At 52.3% G+C, this 20,733-nt stretch overlaps 1 protein-coding gene across 1 annotated transcript in view; it reads left to right on the top strand.

Annotated features, from left to right (window-relative positions):
- The window catches only part of TRAPPC12 (trafficking protein particle complex subunit 12), a gene marked incomplete at both ends in the record, with an annotated part of 65,818 nt that overhangs the window by 41,132 nt on the left and 3,953 nt on the right, over positions 1–20,733 (top strand). The window contains 3 exons of the mRNA XM_080711028.1: positions 8,590–8,662; positions 10,303–10,376; positions 14,667–14,765. Of these exons, the coding sequence (XP_080567154.1) occupies positions 8,590–8,662; positions 10,303–10,376; positions 14,667–14,765 (246 nt within the window). The remainder of the gene's footprint in view (positions 1–8,589; positions 8,663–10,302; positions 10,377–14,666; positions 14,766–20,733) is intronic.

The following is a 20,733-nucleotide window of genomic DNA, read 5'->3' on the forward strand; positions in this document are numbered from 1 at the left end:
ACAACCATTCCAGAACACTCAGCTTCCAGAGAGGGCCGTGCAGCCATTCCAGAACACTCAGCTTCCAGGGAGGGCCATGCAACCATTCCAGAACGCTCAGCTTCCAGGGAGGGCCATGCAACCATTTCAGAACACTCAGCTTCCAGGAAATCATCATGTGCTCAGCCAAAGCCAGCCTTTTCCTAATCTGGAAGACTCCTCAAAGAATGATTAGCACCTGCATGCACAGCATGGGAACTTAGATCAGGGTGGTGCTGGGAGCCTTGACACGGGGCCAAGCCCAGCAGACATCACTTACGGCCTTTACAAAGGACTCTTGAATTGGGTTGTCCTGCTGTTCTTTAGCCATGCGGTGAATTAGCAAATGTGTGACTCAGTGGACTTACCCCATAAAAGAGCAAAACACATGCAGACGCGCTGCGGCTTGGGGGCCATCCGTCCTGAGCGCAGGAGCCTCCGTCTCGGCTCTGCACTACCTGCTGGCTCTGAGGCTGTGTCTGCCTGTTGGTGTCACAAAGCTTTGCAGACCATTTGGGAAAGGGCCACGTAAACATGTTCCTAAGATCCCTTTGCCTAAGTAGATCCATAATCCATAATGACGCCCCTTTGCTTGAGGCTTGATGCCGATGCTGCCCACGGCCTCCACTGCCCCCGGCTGCACTGGCCCAGGGCACCAGGCACAAGGAAGCGCTTCCCCAAGCACAGCCACGTGGAGGAGGCAGAGGATGAGTCGTGCTCTCGTGCACTGGGAAAGCAAACGTGGTTGGCAGCGGTGGCGCTGCCTCTGCACGGTGGCTCCAGTGAGGCGGTGGTGAGAAGCTTTTCTCAAGACGGGTCAAGATCTTCCTGAAGGGAGTCCTGACAGATGGATGATTCAGCTGGCTGTTTCTTTTTACACACAGTTAGAAGGAGATCACCCAGCCCGGCCCTGTTGTTGGCCAGCCTCCGCACGCCGCCACTCGCCTGGCCTGGGGCCTCTTGCTCCGCTTTTCCGCTGCTCCCAGAGAGAACACATCAGCTAGGGCTTAATCAGAGAAGATGAGGACACTTGGCAGGCAGAGGGAAGAACGGGCGAGGCGTGGACGGCCTCCTCAGACGCGGAGCACCCAGGGCACCGAGGCTCGCCCTCAGCCTGTGAGCGCAACCCAGAGCAGCCTCTGTGGCCACGCGGGAGCAGGGCTCTGCTTGTCCTCAGGGCTGGCAGGATTTGCACCTGCCTCTGCTCCAGTGGAGATGCACCCCAGGTTGTAATCACAGGCCACGGGCTTAAGTGGCCCACTGTGCCACGGGGCACCTGCTGCCCCGGGTGACGTCTGTGTGCCAAAACCGAGCCTTAGGCCGCAGGGAGCAGAGAAGCACCCCTGTCGCCATGGCGGCCCAAGGACGTGGCCATTGGAATAAGAAAAGGCTTCATTTCAGTCTACCACACTTTGTTCTTCTTGGCACTGTGCATTCTCTCAATCTTTTTCTTTTTCTTTTTTTTTTTTTTTTTTCTTTTTGACAGTACTGGGGATGAAACCCAGGTGCATTCTACCTATGACCTACACCTTCAGCCCTATTTTTTTTTTTTATTTCTTAGAGTTTATTTTAAAGGTTAAAACATTTGGATTTAGGTGACCTAGACTGAGAAAAATAGTTTAAATCAAATTGTTACTTGCCATTACTTATAATGTCTTGTTATGAGCTGCAGTGAGACCATCATCTGATTTCTTTCTTTTTTTTTTTTTACACCCTCAGCCTTATTTTTTATTCTTTTTTTTCCCATTTATCTTTTTTTTTATTTTTAATTGGTGCACTGTATTCATACATCATAGTGGGATACATACTTTTGTAGACATACATGCACACATTGCCCAGTCAGCCCCCACCCGATCCCCACCCCATTCTCTCCCTATCCCTCCCTCCCATGCTTGGCTTAGAGATTGACATCTAGTATTATAGCAATTTATCAAAAATTAAAAATGATAATCTCACATAACAGGTTCATTTGTCTGATACCAAGCTTTTGACGACTTAAAGATAACATTTCAATATTTCTTTTTGCTTTCTTTCTTACCAGAGAATCTATTTTTCTATTTCTTAGGTGAAACTATCATATATTTATATATTTATTTTTCAGAAAAAAAATCTATCCTAATATGGAATATGGACTCTAGGTACCCACAACGATCTTGAAAAAGAACAAAGCTAGAAGATATATATTTTCTGATTTCAAACCATATAAAGCTACAATAATTGAAACAGTGTAGTACTATTCTAAAGGCATATATATAAACCATTGGAGTTAAATAAAAGCCTAGAGCTAAATTCTTCCCTATATTGTCAAGTTATTTTTGACAAGGTTTCCATGAACATTTGGTAGTGGGAATAATAATCTTTTAACTAAATATTGTTGAAAAATAATAATTACATGGAAAAGAATAAAATTGGACCCTTACCTAATCCCATATACAAATATTAACTCAAAATAGATAAAAGACCTAAATATAAATCTTAAGACTATAAACTTTTAGGAGAAAATCTGGGTCATAAATCCTCACAACATTGAAATTGGCAGTGATTTCTTGGTTATGATTTCAATGGCACAGGCAACAGAAGAGTATACAAACTCCCTAAAAAATAAAAAACATATTGTATATCCAAAGACAATGTAAACAGAGTTAACAGTTACTAATAGAATGGGATAAAATATTTCCAAATGCTATATCTGAAGGTATATTAATATTCCAACTAGAAATCCTAAAAATTAACAACAATAAAGGCAAACAATACCCTTTAGAGATAGGTAAAAGACTAACATAAATAATGAATCTCCACAGATAACCAATCTTAGTTGTCTGTTGGATGGAAAATCTTGTTTCTCTAGTTCTGATGTGTGTTACCTATTTCTTCTTTGTAGTTAATCTCTTTGAGTATTTTCTCTAGTGCTGGTTTTGAAGACATAAATTCCTTCAGTTTCTGTTTGTCATGGAAGCTTCTTATTTCTCCATCTAATTTGATAGAAAGTTTTGCTGGGTAGGAAATTTTTGGCTGGAAGTTGTTTTCTTTCAGAATTGGGAATATGTTACTCCAAGCCCTTCTGGCTCTCATGACTTGGTTTGGGAAGTCTGGTGTGATTCTAATTGGTTTGCCTCTGAATGTCACTTGGCCCTTTGCTTTTGTTGCCTTTAAGATTCTCTGCTTGGCTTCCACATTGGTCATTTTGACAATTATGTGGCGTGGGGATCCTCTTCTCCGATCCTGTCTAAAGGGAGTCCTATACGTTTCCTGGACCTGCGTATCGACCTCTTGCTCTATGTCTGGAAAATTTTCTGCTATTACTTCCTTGAAGAGATTGTTGATCCCTTTGGTTTCACTTTCTTTTTCCTCCTCTATTCCAATTATTCTTAGGTTAGCTCTCTTAAAATGGGCCCATATTTCTTCAATATCAGATTCCTGCTGTCGGATATTTTTTCCTAGATTAGAAACTATGCGTTCATTTTTGGAATGATCATCTTCTAAGAGCGAGATTATGTTCTCCATGTGTTCTAATCGGTTGTTTGTGCTTTGAATTGAGGCCTTTACTTCATTAATTGCATCCTTTATCTCTTTTTGGCTCTCTCTGAGTTCTTTTCGAAGCACCTCTATTATTTCTACAGTTATTTTCCTGATTTGATCTTCTAGAAATCTCTGATTTTCTGTTTTATCGGGTTCTGATGTTGTGGGGTTGTGGGCATTCATTGCTCCAGTATTATTCCTCTTTCCCATGATTTTGGAAGTTTGTGCCTTCTCTGGGTTCTTCCCTTGGGTCACTATGACTTCGCTTAAGGTGCTCTGGATCTCGAGTCTGTAGTATCTCTGACCCCACTACTCCTTTACTGGGTTGTATCACAGAGTCTCCGACCCAGGGAGTCAATAGAGGCTGCTTTAGACTATGGGGGGTGCCAGGTTGCACGTTCTCCTATGGTGTGATATCTCTGCCACCGCCACTCCCCCACTGGGTCAAGTCCCAGGGAGTACAGTACTGGGATTTCTCCTCTGTGGCCCGCAGTTTGACTCACTGTTCTTGAGTACGCAGATGTAGCTGTACTGGACTCGTTGAATTCGCTGCTGCTGCTGCCGCTGGTGCCAATATGGCGCCGCTGCCACACCCTCGGCCGTGAGGCTGGCGTATTTTTTCTTCTCTGGTTTTGAGTTCCACTCTGAGTCCCTGCAGCGTGTGCTGAGCTCAGCCACTGGGAGCTTTAGATGCTCCCTGCGCCGAAAGATCCAGCCTGGCTGTTCCGCAGCGGCTCACCTCGGCTTGCTGTAGCCGTCCGGTGAATTCTTCGCTGCCGCCGGCAGTATGGCGCTGCTGCCGCATTCTCGGGCGTGAGGCCAGTGTATCTCCTCTGTGGCTCTGAACTTTGTTCTCAATCTGCTTTCTCTCTGGAGCCTGGTGATTTTTTTTTGTTTCTCTGGTGATGTTGTTTTCTGGCTTTGAAAGGCGCTGATTTTGTGGTAATGGAGATTTGTTGTTAGCGGGGCTCTTAAGCCCCGCTTTTCTCGGTCGCCATCTTCCCGGAAGTCCCCCCTATTTTTTTATTCTTTATTTTGAAACAGGGTCTCACTAAGTTGCAAAGGGCCTCACTAAGTAGCTGAGGCTGTCTGCGAATTGTGATCCTCTGGTCTCAGCCTCCCAAATGCTGGATTACACACGTGAGCCACCACACCCAGCTTCTTCTCTCATTCTCATCGGAGTGGAGAGAAGAGAGCATTCTCTCCGGGTGTGGGGACTCAGAGAACACTGCCTGGCCCTGGGCATCGGATGGAAGGGTGCTTTGGAGTCATGCAGACGCAGCGAGGACTTCCAGATGGACCGTGACCCTCTGGCCACGTGACTAGCTGCCCAGCCTCCTGGGCTGGACTGAGTAGTATCCTCATAGCCTCCTGGGCAGCCGAGAGGGCTGGGTCAGCGACACCTCTCAGTGGCTCAGCACAGTGCTGGTACACGGAGAGATGTAGCCAAGTGCCTCGGAGCAACTCCCAGAAAACCCTTTACTAAAAGTCCCCGTGGAGGCGGAGGTGGAGGCGGAGGTAGGAGGGGAACCCTGGGATTCCGAGAGGTCCGAGGCCCAGGGCAGATCTGGGCCGCCGTCTGTCTGGCGGAGGGGTCTCGGAGGCTGGGGTCCTTAGTTAGCACCCACCTCCCTGCCATCTGTGAGCTGCTGCCTCACAAGTAAAGCTGTCCGTCCACCCGCAACTCTGACCCGAAGGGACAGGGCCGTGAGGGGAGGCCCCTTTCTCTCAGCCTGCTGCAGACCTCAGCCAGACCAAAGGTGTATGTCACCCCACTAGGACACCGGCCTGCCACCGGCCCTGCCACTGCATAGCTCAGGACAGGGATGTGGGTCCTTTAAATCTGAATAGGTTACAAACTGCCTTCGTAAATGCTGTGGCGAACAAGTGGTCTTGGCTATATATGGAGTCAGACAGCTGGGACATTCATTCAAGGCATGTAATTTTCTCCTTGAACAAAATGCAACCAGGTTTTTTCTTTTGACTAATTTGTCTTCCCGCCCCTACTGTAGATGGGTATTGACCACTGTGTGCGCTGTTGGAGAGGAGTCTGTGTGGCCTGGAACTGGTCCAGGCCATGCCCGGTGGGGCTGAGGTGGGCCACCAGGCAGCCCCTCCTGTTGCGTCCCACTGACCGTAAGCCCCGCGGCCAGCCGAGCCCTGTCCTGCTCCGACTCCCCTCCTTGCCAAGCAGCCTCCTGTCACCCCACTTGTGCTTTCAGAGCGCTCCTCCTCAAATGCCCCACAAGAAGCCCCCTTCTGAACTCCCAGACTAGACAGAGCTAAGCCTCCAGCCTCTCAGCTCCCTGACCTCCGCACCCTCACTCACGGAGCCTTACCTAAAAAGCACAGGGCAACTTGACTTACCTGAGTCAATTAATAACTTACCTTAGGGGCGTGGGGGGCACCCTTGTCATCCCAGCATTCGGGATGCCGAGACCGGAGGATCGCGGTTCACGGACAGCCTCAGCTACTTAGTGAGGCCCTTTGCGACTCAGAGACCCTGTTTCAAAATAAAGACTAAAAAATAGGGCAGGAAGTATAGCTCGGAGGTAGAGTGCCCCTGGGTTCCATCCCCAGACCCTCAAAAAAAAAAAAAAGAAAGAAATCTGTTTTTAGGCACAGAGTTTAGGAGTAACTTATGTGGTGATTGATAACTCAAGTTTAGTCAGGCCTTTGCAACTCAGTGAGACCGCGTTTCAAAATAAAGAATAAAAAACAAGGCTGGGGTGTAGCTCAGAGGTAGAATGCCTCTGGGTTCCATTCCCAGTACATAAAAAAAAAAAAAACCATATTACTAGGGTTCAGTGTGCTCTTTCAACAGCTGGGTTGGAGCAAGCACTGACCAAGTCTGGCCTCCCTCTATCCACTGTCCTCCCTCTCGCACCCTCACTGTCCCAGCCTCCTGTGACCACGGTGCTACATTAGGCCGACTCTTGTAATCCCATGCGTGTGAGGGAAGATGTGGGCTTTCTGTTTTGCTCCACAGTGTTCACCAGCTTCATCAGTTTTGCTGCAAATGACAGGATTGCGTTCTTCTTTGTGGCTGAATAGTACTCCATCGTCTGTGTGCACACCCCTTCCTCTGTCCTCCCGGCATGGGTAGGAAGGCTGGTTCCACCTCTTGTGAGGAGTGGGCATAGGCGTGGGCTGCAGCCAGCCCTTTGGTATGCCAGCTCGTTCACTGGCCTATGAGCCCAGTATCGAGGTGCCGGGACCCACGGTGCGTCTCTCTGGCCTCCGGAGGCCCACCATGCTGCGCTCCGTGAGTCGTGCTGATCTGGATTCCCAGCAGCGCATGCGAGGGTTCCTTTTCTCCAGTCCTCTCCAGCACAGTGTGTGCTTGTGTGTCTGTGTGTGGTGCTGGGGATTGAACCAGGGCATTCAACCTCCAAGCTACAACCCACCCTGATTTTTTATTCTTTAATTAGAAACAGGATCTCACTAAGTGGCAGAGAGCCTCACTAAGTAGCTGAGGCGGGCCGCGAACCGCGTGGTGAGCTCTCCCCCAGCGCCCTCCCCATTCCTAGCACGTTGTGTTTATTCTGAAGACTTCTCATTCTGCCCCTCAACAAGGTAACGACTTGTCACCAGGCACGTGGCGCACGCCCGCTCCTCTTAGCACTGCCTCTGGCCAGGACTCCCGGTGTCACTCAGCTACTCCCACCTTCTTTATGTATAGAGAGAGTGTCATTAAGTTGCCCACCTTGTGGTGGCACACATCTGTAATCCCAGTACTTGGGAGGTTGAGACAGGAGGATCACAGGTTCATGACCAGCCTCGGCAGTTTAGCAAGACCCTCAGTGACCTAACAAGACCTTGTTTCAAAGCAAAAAATAAGCCAGGCATGGTGGTGCATGCTTGTAGTCTCAGTACTTGGGAGGCTGAGTCAGGAGGATCACAGGTTTGCAGCCAGCCTCAACTACTTAGGCCCTTCTACAACTTAATGAGTCCCTGTTCAAAAACAAAGAATAGCCGGGCATGGTGGCACACACTAGTCATCCCAGCATTCGGGAGGCTGAGACCAGAGGATCACGGTTCACAGACAACCTCAGCTACTTAGTGAGGCCCTCTACAACTCAGTAAGACTCTGTTTCAAAATAAAGAATAAAAAATAAGGCAGGGGGTGTAGCTCAGAGGTCGAATGCCCCTGAGTTCCATCCGCAAACCCATACACAAAAAAAAGAATAAAAAAATAGAAAAATAGGACTAGGGGTGTAGCTTAGAGGTAGAATGCCCCTGGGTTCAATCCCTGGTACTGCAAAGAAAAAAAATATATATATATATATATATATATATATATATATATATATATATATATATATATATATATATATATATATATATATAGTTGTGTGTGTAGCTGGGAGATAAAATGCCCTTAGGTTCAATCCCCAGCACCACACACACACAAATGATAATAACAACAACAGAATCTTCTACCCACTGAACAGTGGCCACAGGCCGGGCGCGGCGGGCACGCGTGTCATCCCAGGCCGGGCGCGGCGGGCACGCATGTCATCCCAGGCCGGGTGTGGCGGGTACGCGTGTCATCCCGTGTGTGGGAGCTGGAGACGGGAGGATTGCGCAGGTTCAAAGCCAGCCTCAGCTACTGAGTGAGGCTCTCAGCAGCTTAGGGAGACCCTGTTTCCAAATAAAGTATAAAATAGGTCTGGGAGTATAGCCCGGAGGTAGAAAAGCCCCTGGGTTCCACCCCAGGACCACAAAAAAAGTAGCAAGTCACGAAGCAAGGGTGAGTCGTGGAGTGGCCCTGCACTGCTTGTGAGGCTCGTTTACGCAGGCTGCGGCCCGGGCTGCCTGGAGGAGCAGACGGGCAGTCCTCGGTGACCAGCGCCCTCCTGTATGACAGATGTGTTGCTTTCCCTAAAAGCGAAGCCACGTGCTCCCTGCGGGTGCTGTCTAAAGTGCGGCATGAGTGTCCTGCCACCCCGCCTTGGAGGTGTCTGCATGAGCGTTCCTTGACAGAGCTCTGCCTAGAACATAGCACGCCATGTCTCAACGCAAACTTGTTCTTGTTTCAAATGACTGCAGATCCTGGCCAACTTGGAGCGTGGCCTGGCTGAGGACGGCGGCATGAGCAGCCTCACACACGACAGCAGGCAAGGTGAGTGGCCTCCTCCTCCGTGGCGGCCTCGGCCTGGCTGCTCGCACCCGCACGCTTTCCCTGGGCTAGCCGGGCGTTTGTCCATGCCCAGGTTCCAGAATCTTCTTGGGGGTGAAGATCCCAGTGTCCACTGTACTGCCCATAGGTGGGGCAGACGGCGAGCGGAGCCCATGGGGAAGGGCCTCCCACGAGGCGGGGCTCTGAGGCTGGGGTGGAGGGCCAAGGCTTCCAAGTGGGAAGGGCAGGAAGGCTGGCGGGGAGGCGGCCACGCACAGCCCCTGGACCCAGCACAGCCAAGGTCTCCCTGAGAGCCGAGGCGGGCTTGACAAGAGCACTGTCTTCATCTGTTTTCTGTCATAAAAACCGGACACTGGCGAGTTTGTAAAGAAGAGAGCCTTGTGTGCCTCCCAGTTCTGGAGGGGGGAGGCCACGAGCCCGGGCTGGCCTCTGGCAGGACGCTGCTCTCCAGCTCCTGGATTTATCCGGGACTGGGTGCGCCCAAGAGCAGCTCTCGCTGTTTCTCCTCCCTCTTCGTTTCATCTCCAGGTTGCCCCAGCTGGCCTGTGGCACACACCTGGAATCCCAGGAAAGGAGGGTCCCAGGTTCAAGCCTAGCCTTGACAGCCCAGCAAGAACCTGTTTCAAAACAAAGAATAAACAAAAGTGCTGGGGTGTAGCTCAGTGGTAGAAACCTCCTGTGTTTAATCCCCAATACCACAGAAAGAAAGAGAGAAAGAGAGAAAGAAAAAAAGAAAGAAAGAAAGAAAGAAAGAAGACAGAGGAAGGAAGGAAGAGATAGGAAGGAGAGAGAGAGAGAGAAAGGGAGGGACTGAGGAACAGCCCATGGAGAGCTTGCCTCTCCACCAGCCCTGGGATGGAGGGGGGCTCCCACAGGAGCTTCTAGAAGCCCCCCAGCGGCCCAGGCAAGGGCATCCCATCAGGTCAGAGCTGAGACATGCCAGCTTCTTGGGCTTGGCTTGGGAAGGCTCCTGCTGGGCTGCCTGGCTCCCACCTGAGCTGAGGCTGAGCAGCTGCCCGCCCCAGGTTTCCCGGTGTGTGAAGCTGGCCTCTTCCCAGGCCCTGCAGCCATCTCAGCAAGGGCACTGCGCCTCCTGTCTCAGTGCAGCCAGCAGCACACTGAATATTCCAGGCCAAAGCCTGGGGAGTAGCGGGAGGGATCTTCTCCTCAGAATTTGTTTTTTGTTTTTTGGTTTGTTTGTTTGTTTATTTGTTTGTTTGTTTTTGTTTTTTGGCGGTGGTGGTACTGGGGATGGAACCCAGGGGCCTTCTACCTCCGGGCTATACTCCCAGACCTATTATATATTTTATTTGGAAACAGGGTCTCTTAAGCCAGCTGAGGCTGGCTTCGAACCTGCGCGATCCTCCTGTCTCAGCCTCCAAGCGCAGGGATTACAAGTGTGTGCCACCACACCCGGCTTCTCCTCAGAATTTAGAAGGCCCTGCAGGGTGGCTGGGGACTGGGGGCATCATGCAGGGGGGCATGGGGCATCGTGCAGGGGGGCTGGGGCTCGGGACATCGTGCAGGGGGGCTCGAAGCATCATGCAGGGGGGATGGGAGCATCGTGCAGGGCGGCTGGGGCTCAGGCCTCAGGCCCGCTCACGGCTGCTCTTCTCTTGCAGCCTCCATTCAGCTGTGGAGGGCGCGTCTGGGCCGGGTGCTGTACTCCATGGCAAACTGTCTGCTCCTGATGAAGGTACGTGGGAGGCCGAGCCGCCAAGCGCCATATGTCCTAGCCGCGCGGTGCGGAGCTGGGAGGGAGCGCAGCGTTCCCACGCAGAGTCCAGCCAAGCCCCCGTTGTTCACGAGCTCAGAGACACACTGGGGCCCAGCCAGCTGTCGTTTCCACTGGAAGACGTTTCTGCAAAGAGCAGAATTCACATTACCAGCCGTAACTGCAGGCTTGGGTCTAGATGAATTCATTAAAGCCACTCATCCCCCGTTCACTTCTGAATCCCATCCCAGAAAGGTATGCTTTGTTCTCCCGTCTCAGTGAGGGTGGGTTTTTCTCATCTCAGTTTGATTTTGTGATTGATGCGTGCGACATCTGAAGACAGGCTTCCCCAATAGACCGACTTCTGAGGACTTCACCCAGAGCTTTCCGCCCGAGGCGCCAGTGCCGAGGCCGTCAGTCACCCGTTCCCCCATCGATGGCGCTCCGCAGACCCTCCCAGCCCGGCAGCAGTGCCTTCCGGCCCCTCTCTTTGTTCCTAGTGCGCCCCGCGCCTGGCTCACTTCGCACCCTGGGCACAGGCTGTTCTGCTGCAGAGCTGGTGGCTGCTGCCAGCTGTGCACTCTGATGCCCAGTGCAGCGCCAGTAACACCTTCTGGGCTGTTCTGAGATCGATGATAACTCCTCACTCAGGTGCTTAGGCTGCCCAAGGTCATCCCTGAGCTGGATTCACAGCAGAGGAGGAGGCAGTGTGCAGGTGGAGAAATGTCCGCCTGGGCCCCTTCTTCATCCCGGACGCGACAGCCCGGCTGTACACAGCCCGCAGCAGCCCTGGCGAAGGTTGTGTCCTTAGGCTGGGTGTGGCGGAGTAGCCAGGAGCTCACAGTCTAGTTAGGAAGGTGTCCAGGCACACCTCAGCTCTAGGGCGGCCTGCACCCTGCCTGCTCCCTCCTCCTCAGCTGAGCCTCTGTGCACACAGGCAGGCTCCTCCCCTGTGGCAGGTGACCTGGACACGGCTTCAGCCTCCCTCAGGAGGGTGTCCTGTCCCTGAAACCCCGCTCCACTCGAGGCTTTTCCTTGCCCTTCAGAGCACTGGCTACTCTAAGGAGTTGCTTTTGCTCAGAACCAGTTTCTGTCTTCCCTCACGTTGGATGTTTTGGAAGGGGCAGGTGCCAGAGGGCCAGTGTTCGTCACCCAAAGCTCTGGCAGTAACCGGGCAACCCAGAACCCCACACCTGTCCTCTCTGCCCTCTAGAGCAGGCCAGTGTCCTGGTGCTGCTTGCTGCTGACCTCAGAACACCTGCCCAGGACCCAGAGAGACATGCAGCGGGCCCGGGCCTCCAGGCCCTTCAGCCTCTCCTGAAAGTCACCAGCTCCAAGTTGCCAGAACAGAGACACGAACATGGTCACAGGAAGAACAAATTGTCGATTCAACCTTGATGCTTCAAAATCAGGAGGCTAAAATCGCGAGGAAGGAATGCTGCTGTCCACTGTTCAGCTTTTACTTGCATTTTTCAGATACTTTAAGCTGAGCGTGGTGGCGCACACTTATAATCCCAGCACTTGGGAGGCTGAGACAGGAGGATTGCAGGTTCACGGCCAGCCTCGGCTACTTAGTGAGACCCTTTTTCAAAATAGAGAATAAAATAGGAGCCGGGCGTGGTGGCACACACTTGTAATCCCAGCATTCGGGAGGCTGAGACCTGAGGATCGTGGTTCGCAGACAGCCTCAGCTACTTAGTGAGGCCCTCTGCAACTCAGTGAGACCTGGTTTCAAAATAAAGAATAAAAAATAGGGCAGGAGGTATAGCTCGGATGTTGAATGCCCCTGGGTTCTACCCCCAGACCCGCAAAAAAAAAAAAAAGAGAGAGAATAAAATAGGGCTGGGTGTAGCTCAGAGGTAGAATGTCCCTGAGTTCTATCCCCAGTGCCACATAAAGAAAATCACGGAATTACAATGCCTACCTTACTGTAGGAATGACGGTAGCAAGCACTAAGCATAAGGCCTCCACCTATGTTGTGGGGACTCAGTGTAGAATATCACTGCATTTCAAAAATGTGCTTTAAATGGAGACAATGTAATTCGAAAGTTTAACTTAATCTTTAATTTTCATGAGTTAAAAAATGAGTGAAAAAATACTGTAATCAAGGCCAATCCAGGCACTTGCGTTTTGTCGCCATCTAGTGAGCATACTCGGTATTGCAGCGGTGGCTGCTCCGTACACAGGGTCTGCTGTTCCTTCATTTATGTGTAAGGGCTGAAAATGAGTTATTTAATCAGCTATCTCATTTTGAATAAAATTTCTACTAAAGTGAAGTAAACATTAACATTTTAATGATGAGAAATCTATTAATATGCCACAGCCTCCCGTACCTGCCTACGACACCGCAAGGCATGCTTGCTCCTGTGATACACGGAGGAGACCCACCATCCTCTCTTGTAAACGCCACCTCCCTCCTTAAGCCTCGTGTTTGGGGAGTGTCTGGGCACCTACCACTGTTTCGCCTCCTCACCCCTTTCCATTTTATTTGGAGACAAGGTCTTGCTAGGTTGCCCAGGCTGGTCAGGAGCTTGAGATCCTCTTGCCTCCGCCTCCAGAATCTCTGGGTCACAGTTGTACGCACCGCACCAGCCCTCCTTCTGCCTCTTGGCAACCTGGAGGCGCCTGGCTGGAAGACCGCCCAGATGGGCCACCTCGCTGCAAAGCCGCCCTGGCTCCTCCCTGCCATGGGGTCTCATCCTCCCGGGGGTCCCAAGGCCTCCCGTCCCCGCCATCCTGGCTCGCAAAGCCCCTCCTTGGGGGGGCCTCGCAGGGCACGCACACACGCACGCACACACGCACACCCAGAGGCAGGACAGTCCAGCCACGGAACAGGAGTTTGTGAGAAGCCAGGTGCAGAGACTGAGGCAGGAGGCTCACAAGTTCCTGGCCACTCTGGGCAACTTAGTGAGACCCTGTCTCAAAAAAAAAAAAGTCATGGGCGAGGAAACCAAACCATGTGCTGTCTGGCTCCTTGTGAGCATCATGCCTTGAATAAAATTAGTTTTAATGAGCTGCACTTGAAGGTACCAGACTGGAGAGTCTTCATTTTTTTTCTGCCAAACTGGAATTTGACTTGTCGTCTGCCTTTCTTCATAACATCCCAATTAGCAAACTAGTAACTCTAGTCCCATTTTGGAGGAAATTGAAAATGTAGACGAATACAGAAATAAAAGTACCTTCTGGGACTTTATGGTGAGCGGTAAGGGAAAACGGTATTGGTGACCGTGGTGTTGCCTGCCGACCGCGGGCTGTAACTGAGAGGACAGAGTGACGTGCGGCAGCCGCCTGCCACACAGAACTCACTCCTCGGGCACCATGTTGTGGTCCGTGCCACACGGATGCACTGGTGTGTCCTGGCCTCAGAGGAGTGGCCTGTGCACCACGTGGCTGGCAGAATTCCCAGTCCGAAACCCACTCCCCACCTAGGAAGGGCTCTGCTTTCTCAGTGCCTCCACTCCCACGCCATCGCAAGTGGGCACAGGGACACTGGACCGTGACAGCCAGGCCTGCCTTGAGGACTGCGGGCAGGTGCGGATGCCCAGCACAAGGCCGCAGCACCTTTTCAGATGTTCCCTCTAGGCCTCTTCCCGTGCTATGCAACATCCTAGTGTCCTGCGACAGAAGGACAGCCTAGGATGTTAGGCTCATTCCTCCAGCCAACTTTATTTGCTCTAGAGATTTTACTTCAATTCCTAGCATGGAAAATATTATTAAATCATTTTAAAGCTTGGGCTTATTATTTAAAGGATGGAGTCATCACAAAATCATCGCTCCAGCTGGGCGTGGTGGTGCACACTGGTAATCCCCGCACTTGGGAGGTGGAGACAGGAGGATCGCACAGGTTCAAAGCCAGCCACGCTGGCTTAAGAGACCCTGTTTCCAAATAAATTATTTAAAAAATAGGTCTGGGAGTGTAGCCCGGAGGTAGAAGGGTTTCCAGGAACCCCAGTACCACCAAAATCATCACTCCACCTAACCTTGCCAAGAGTCGGAGTCCAGGAGACCTCTGATCTGCTACTTAGAAGATAGAGTTAGGACGCCAGCATCTGGGCCTAACTCAAGGGTTAAGGCCACAGGGTCTTCTTGGTGACAGACACATGCTTGTCACAGAGTACTTGGGCCTGGCCCCCACCTGTCGGCAGGAGTGGCCACTCTCCACATGGGCGCCGGGTCCCATCAGCTGTGTGCATCTGCATCTGCCAGCAGTTGTGCTCTTGCTAACGTGTGAGCCGCGAGGCTTTCCTTAGCTCTCTGTGTCTCTCCCCGCAGGACTACGTGCTGGCTGTGGACGCGTACCGCGCTGTCATCAAGTATTACCCAGAGCAGGAGCCTCAGCTGCTGAGCGGCATCGGCCGGATTCTCCTTCAGGTACCTGTGCCGCTGGCAGCTCAGGAACTGAGCCATGGTGTCTTCATTCAAGCAGGGTCTTGCTCTTAGGATTCTGTGGCCTAGAATTGAATTTCATAAATACAGGGAATTGCACATAAATAGCTCACCTTAGTGTGGCCATCAAAATGTTGATTCTTTGTGAGACCTCAGGTTTGACTGTTAAGTCCTGCCCGCTTTGACACAGTGGGCAACCAGTGGCTCAAAGTTAGTTTGCAGGAATCTCACTAGAGACACCAAAATGGAGAACTTCACAAATGCCCCACTGCAGGGGTGAGGCCGCGAGGCGGAGTCCGGTGCGGATGCCAGGGCCTGCCGGGCGGCAAGGCCAGTTCTGGGGCCTGCTGGGTGGTGAGGCTGGTGCCAGGGCCTGTGAGGCCAGTTCTGGGACCTGCCAGGTGACAAGGCCAGTGGCAGGGCCTACTGGGTGGTGAGGCCAGGGCCTGAAAAGCTGGTGCTGTGGCCTGCTGTGCGGCGAGGCTGGTGCCGAGGCCTGAGAGGCCGGTGCTGTGGCCTGCTGCACGGCAAAGGTCCAGCGGGTCCTACAGTCGTGTGGTCAGGAAGCACTTGAGGCTGCTGCTGCCTCAGCCCATCTCAGCAGATTCCCAGACCCAAGTGACCTCTATTAAAAAATTGGGTGTGAGTGGGTCATCTCGGCAGAGTCACTCACCTGGCTGTCAGGATTTCAGCAAATGGGAATCTGTGGAAAATAAAAGAAGGACTTCCAAGGAAGAGATAAACTGTAATTGATAGGGTGTGGTGAAGTAGAAACTCTAACACATTATTAGTGGGATTGCAAATTAATGAAACCACCTTGAAAAACAGTATGGAAGATTCTCAGAAGAATGAAAACGAAATTACCATAAGATCCAGCGGTACTATCTATGGGTATCTACCCAAAAGAATGGAAACCAAACTACCAAACCAATCCATGCGTATCTGCAAGTGAGGTGACCTATGTGAGGGGTGGGAGGGGAGATGGAGACTCTTTAAAGCACAGGATGTTCTTAAACACGTCACAGTCTATCACTAAATCAAGCATGGGGGGGGGGCATGGGGAGTGGTGACGTGTGCATGCACGTATCCACAAGTGTTTTTATTCCATTAAGACGTATGACTACGCCAGGCGTGGTGGCGCACGCTTGTAATCCCAGCATTCGGGAGACTGAGACAGAAGGAGCAAAGTTCGCAGACAGCCTCGACTACTTAGTAAAGCCCTCTGCAACTTAGTGAGACCCTGTCTCAAAATAAGAATAAAAAATAGGGAAGGTATCAAATACCCCTGGGTTCCATCCTCAGTCCTTCAAAAAAAAAAGATGTATGACTACAATGCACCAATAAAAATATGTTTTTTAAAATGCCCCCTGCAATTAGAAGAGGGTTGACTAACCCAGAAAGCCTCTCCTTCAGCTTGCAGGCTGGTAACACAGCCGCTCGCTGGTCTTTGGCCTTGTGTGTGTCCTGGGCAAAGGAGAGGCAGGCAGAAGCACGGTCCCAGCCACGCAGAGGCGGGGCGCTGTTTCAGCTCTGTGTGAGCCTCACGGAAGCGGGAATGCATCTTCCTGGCATACTTGGTGGCAGGTGGTGACGGGTCCCTGTCGTCGCTTCTGTCGGTGCCAGGAGGCTGAGCAGCAGGCGGGCTCCCTGCCTCCTTTGCCTGGAGCTCCTGGGAGAGGGAGTGGACCAGGAATGGCCGGGGAGAGGAGGAAGCAGACCACAGCCATCCACAGACACCTCACATCGCGGTGTTACCGGCCCATCTGACAGATTAACAAACTGAGGTTTCCAAATGGGCAAGCAGCCTGTGCCAGGTCCAGAGACCCAGCCACAGGAAGCCAGGCGTGAACAAGGCCTCCGTGCCCGGAGCCGAGCCCCTCCCTCTTCACACGTGCACACGCACACAGGTGCACACCTTCTCCACCCATGGTGGTCAGAGGAGGGCAGCTGCCCACGCGGCCTTGTACGATCCTCGGTGTGCCACTCTCGGCTCGTGGAGCGTCGCACTTGGGCCTTCACCTGGAATCAGCACGATGGTGAGGGCGCACCCTCGAGAGCCCAGCCTGCCCGCGGGTGCACCTCCCTGGCACTGCCCGCTGCCTCCCTGCCACGCAGCACGGTGCTCGTGGTGACCGCGCTGCCATCCATGTGATGCTCGCTGCGGCTGGGCCCCGTGCATGCCGTCCCTTCCGGGTCATCGTCTCCTGGACCTGACCCCTCCCTGCCCTGCAGACAGGCTCAGAAGCTTCATGCTGGAGTTTCGTCTGTAGAACTTGAGAAGGCGAAGCTGGAGATGCGTGTGCGCATGCTGAGCTGTGTGCGTGCTGAGCTGTGCCCGCCTCGCGCCCAGGACCATTTCTTCTCGTGGTGGGAGTGATTGGCTCGGTGTGCTGAGCATTGTGGCAGAAGGCTGGGCCTCGCGGAGTCCTCCGTGCGCAGGCTGGAGTAACCTGTCGGCGTGTTGGGGGCAGTCAGTGCCCCACAGAGTGGGACAGCCAGGAGAACGACAGCAGCGTCCACTCAGGGGCCTCCTGATGCCTGCTTAGAAGCACTTACTGTCTTGCCGAAGAGCGAAGCCCTGGATTCTGGTCGTTCCCGGGACGCAGGGATTGCAGCTCTCAGCATCTGAGGCGTCACACCATGGCACCTCCGCCCAGCCCGCCCACCAGTCACTGCAGCGCCATCTCTGCACCCACAGGAAGTGCTTGTCCCATCAGGCTTGCCCTGTGAGCATTCAGGGCTGGGGAAGATGGAGGAGCGGGCAGGCTTTGCCCCGAGGATCGCACTGGTTGAGTGAATGAGGTGCATGGTCAGTGCTGTGCTGACCTCACCCAGGTTGTGGCCCAGCAGCCCGGGCTGCAATCCTGCCAGCACCCAAGCACATGGCCAACCCACCCGAAACTGACCCCCGCGCCCTCTTGCACAGGTGGCGCTGAGCGGCATGGGGCTGTCGGGCCTCTGCTGCCCCCAGCCTCCAAAGCTGCTGCCAGCCTCCCAGCTGGTCAGCACCCCTGCTGGGCCCACCTGAGGCCGGAGTTCAGAACTCCTGTAAGGTGGCCTCACGGATGACTTCCAGCCTGCCTCTCTCCTCCTGTCCTCTGCTCTCCCACCACACCGTGACAGACTCGCAGCACCTGGACGAAGCAGCACACACCCCTGTCTGTGAGCGCCATCTTGCAGCCAGATGCCTCCTCATGTCTAATGCAAGTCCCGCCCGTCCATCCTCAGGGCCACACAGAAGGGCCTCTGCCTCCCCACCTCCACGGCATCCCCGGGCCCAGAAGCCAGGCGTGGGATGAGCAGAAGCAGGCGTGACACTGCCCCTGGGGTGGTGCGCTGAGGTACCAGGCCGCTCAGCACTTGTGCCTCTCAGGTGGTCCTGCCCTGCTACCTGAGGGTCGGAGCCTGGACACGCGAGGGTGAGACGCCTCGCTCAGCAGTTAGGGGCTTGGTGGTGACACAGGGCCCCTAACTGGATCCGTGGCTGTTGCCACGGATCCAGCTGTGGACTGACTGCCTTCAAGGCTGCTGGAGGCAGAGTGTGCAGGTGAGGACGTCCAGGTCTGCAGAGCGGCGCCAGGGAGGGGTAAGGGGCCAGGGCTGTAGGGAAGGTGCTGAGAGCGTCCGGGGGCTCAGAAGACAGCACCCAGTTGGGCTGGGCCCCATCACGTCGGAGCTGGGGAGAGGTGCTGGCAAAAGAGAATCCAGGGAGGAAGAGTAAACGCAAGCCTAGGCTATTGTTAAATAGGGTGCAGTTTTTATTTTTTATTATTGGATGTATATTAATTTGTAAGGATTTACCAGTTTGGGACATGCCTTTTTTTATATAAATTCTAAAACATGAAAATGTCTCATGTACAAAGATAAAAAATGTCAGAACCTTGCCAGCTTCAGACCTTTGATTTTTAAGTAAAATTTTTAATAGTAAATATGAAAAAAACTAGGATTTTTAGCTGACCACAGACCTAAGCTGATCAGGCTGCCTGATGTGGCTATGAAGAGAACTGCGTAGACTTACGTTGTTCTGTCACGGGGAAGATATGTTACCGAGCAGCTCACAGCTATGGGCACGGGATTTGGTCTTGGGAACCTCTTAACGGTGGTCACTGGCATTAAGGTGGCTGTAGGGGCCACCAAGATGGCGGAGAACCCAAAGCTATGACAGAGGAGAACGCGGGGAAAGAACTGGGTCAGAGCTGTCCTCGTGCCTGGGGGCTGTCAGGTGCGAGACAGGGTCACCTGGGGAACAAGCTGAACGAGAAGGTTCCCCTCAAAAACGCCTTGCCAGATTAATCAGATTAATCATTCTCACCTTTAAGTTCAACCGCACACACAGTCTTGGAACATGGAGAACTGTAGACGACGTGGGGCCTGTGTGAGACACGGACGTCGGCCCGCTGGCTTCTGAGGCTGCAGCTCCACACGGCGCCCTCCATGTGGGCACCGGCCGCCGCCTCCCGTGCTCTTGCTGGTGGCAGGAGGGTAGCAAGCACTCCTGCCCGCTCACAGCCGCTGAGAGCCGCGGGGCCCTGAGCGCCTGGTCCTGCCGGGACACTGAGGCCACCGCAGAGAGCCTGGCCAGAGCCGCAGGCGCGCGCCTCCTCCGGATCTGTGCCCTCAGGGCTGGAAGTGAACGGCTCGCGGTGCCCTGTGCACACCAGCAAGCTCTCGAGCCGTGTCGACTTCAAGTCGTAGAAACAAGGTGCACGCTCTCCTTTTTTTTGCTTTGTTCTCAAAATTTTTTAGTGATTGGGAACTATCTATTCCTTGAAGGTTTGAGTAATTCACCTAGAAATGCCTCTGCCGAGCACTTGGAGTGACACGGAGCATTTTTCATGATTTATTCATGTTCTGATCCGCCTAGTGTTCTGCGCTTGAGGTTTTCCTCTCTGTTTCTGGGATGGATCTTGGTAACGTAGAGTGTCCTAGAAACCCCCGATTGGCCCTCACTGTTCACGGGCATTTGTCAGAGCACTGGAAGCACAGGCTATTTCAGTTGCTTTCTACGGTGGCTGTTTCTCCCTTACAGTTCTGTTTCTGTGTGTTTATGCTTGCTTTTTCTTGATTAGCTTGTCTATGTTTTTGCTTTTTTAATAACTAGTGTTTTGCCAGGTGTGGAGGCGCACGCTTGTAATCCCCGAGCTTGGGAGGTGGAGACAGGAGGATCACGCAGGTTCAAAGCCAGCCTCACTGGCTTATGAGAACCTGTTTCCAAATAAAAATATAAAATAGGTCTGGGAGTGTAGCCTGGAGGTAGAAGCTCCCTGTGTTCCACCCCAGTACCACCAAATAAATGAATAAATAATGTTTTTATTTATTTTCTGGATCTTCTATAATGCTTTTAGTTGCTTGTTATATTGTATGTGTGTGAAAGAGAGACAGAGAGGACCTCCGAACTACACCCCCAGCCCTATTTCATTTATTTTAATTTAAAACAGGGTTTTTCTAGGTTAAAGAGAGTCTCACTACTTGCTAAGACTGTCCTCAAACCTATGATCCTCCTGACTCAGTCTCCCAAGTACTGTGATTACAAGTGTGCAACATCACACCTGGCTTATATTGTTTTTTTTTTTCCCTAGAGGATTTGCACAATAGAAATTTATTTTTGACTCTACAATAGTGCAATATAGGTGTTCTTTTTCTTTCTTTTTTTTTTTTTTTTTTCCTTTCTTGCAGTCCTGGGGATGAAACCCAGGGTCATTCTACCTCCGAGCTACACCCCCAGCCCTATTTTTTTTTTTTTTTTTGCGGGTCTGGGGATGGAACCCAGGGGCATTTGACCTCTGAGCTACACCCCCAGCTCTATTTTTTATTCTTTATTTTGAAACCGGGTCTCACTGAGTTGCAGAGGGCCTCACTAAGTAGCTGAGGCTGTCCGCCAACTGCGATCCTCCAGGTCTCAGCCTCCCAAATGCTGGGATTACAAGCGTGCGCCACCACGCCCGGCGTCCCA

This window comes from Muscardinus avellanarius, assembly GCF_963383645.1.
Source record: "Muscardinus avellanarius genome assembly, chromosome: 15".
Classification (NCBI taxonomy): Eukaryota; Metazoa; Chordata; class Mammalia; order Rodentia; family Gliridae; genus Muscardinus; species Muscardinus avellanarius.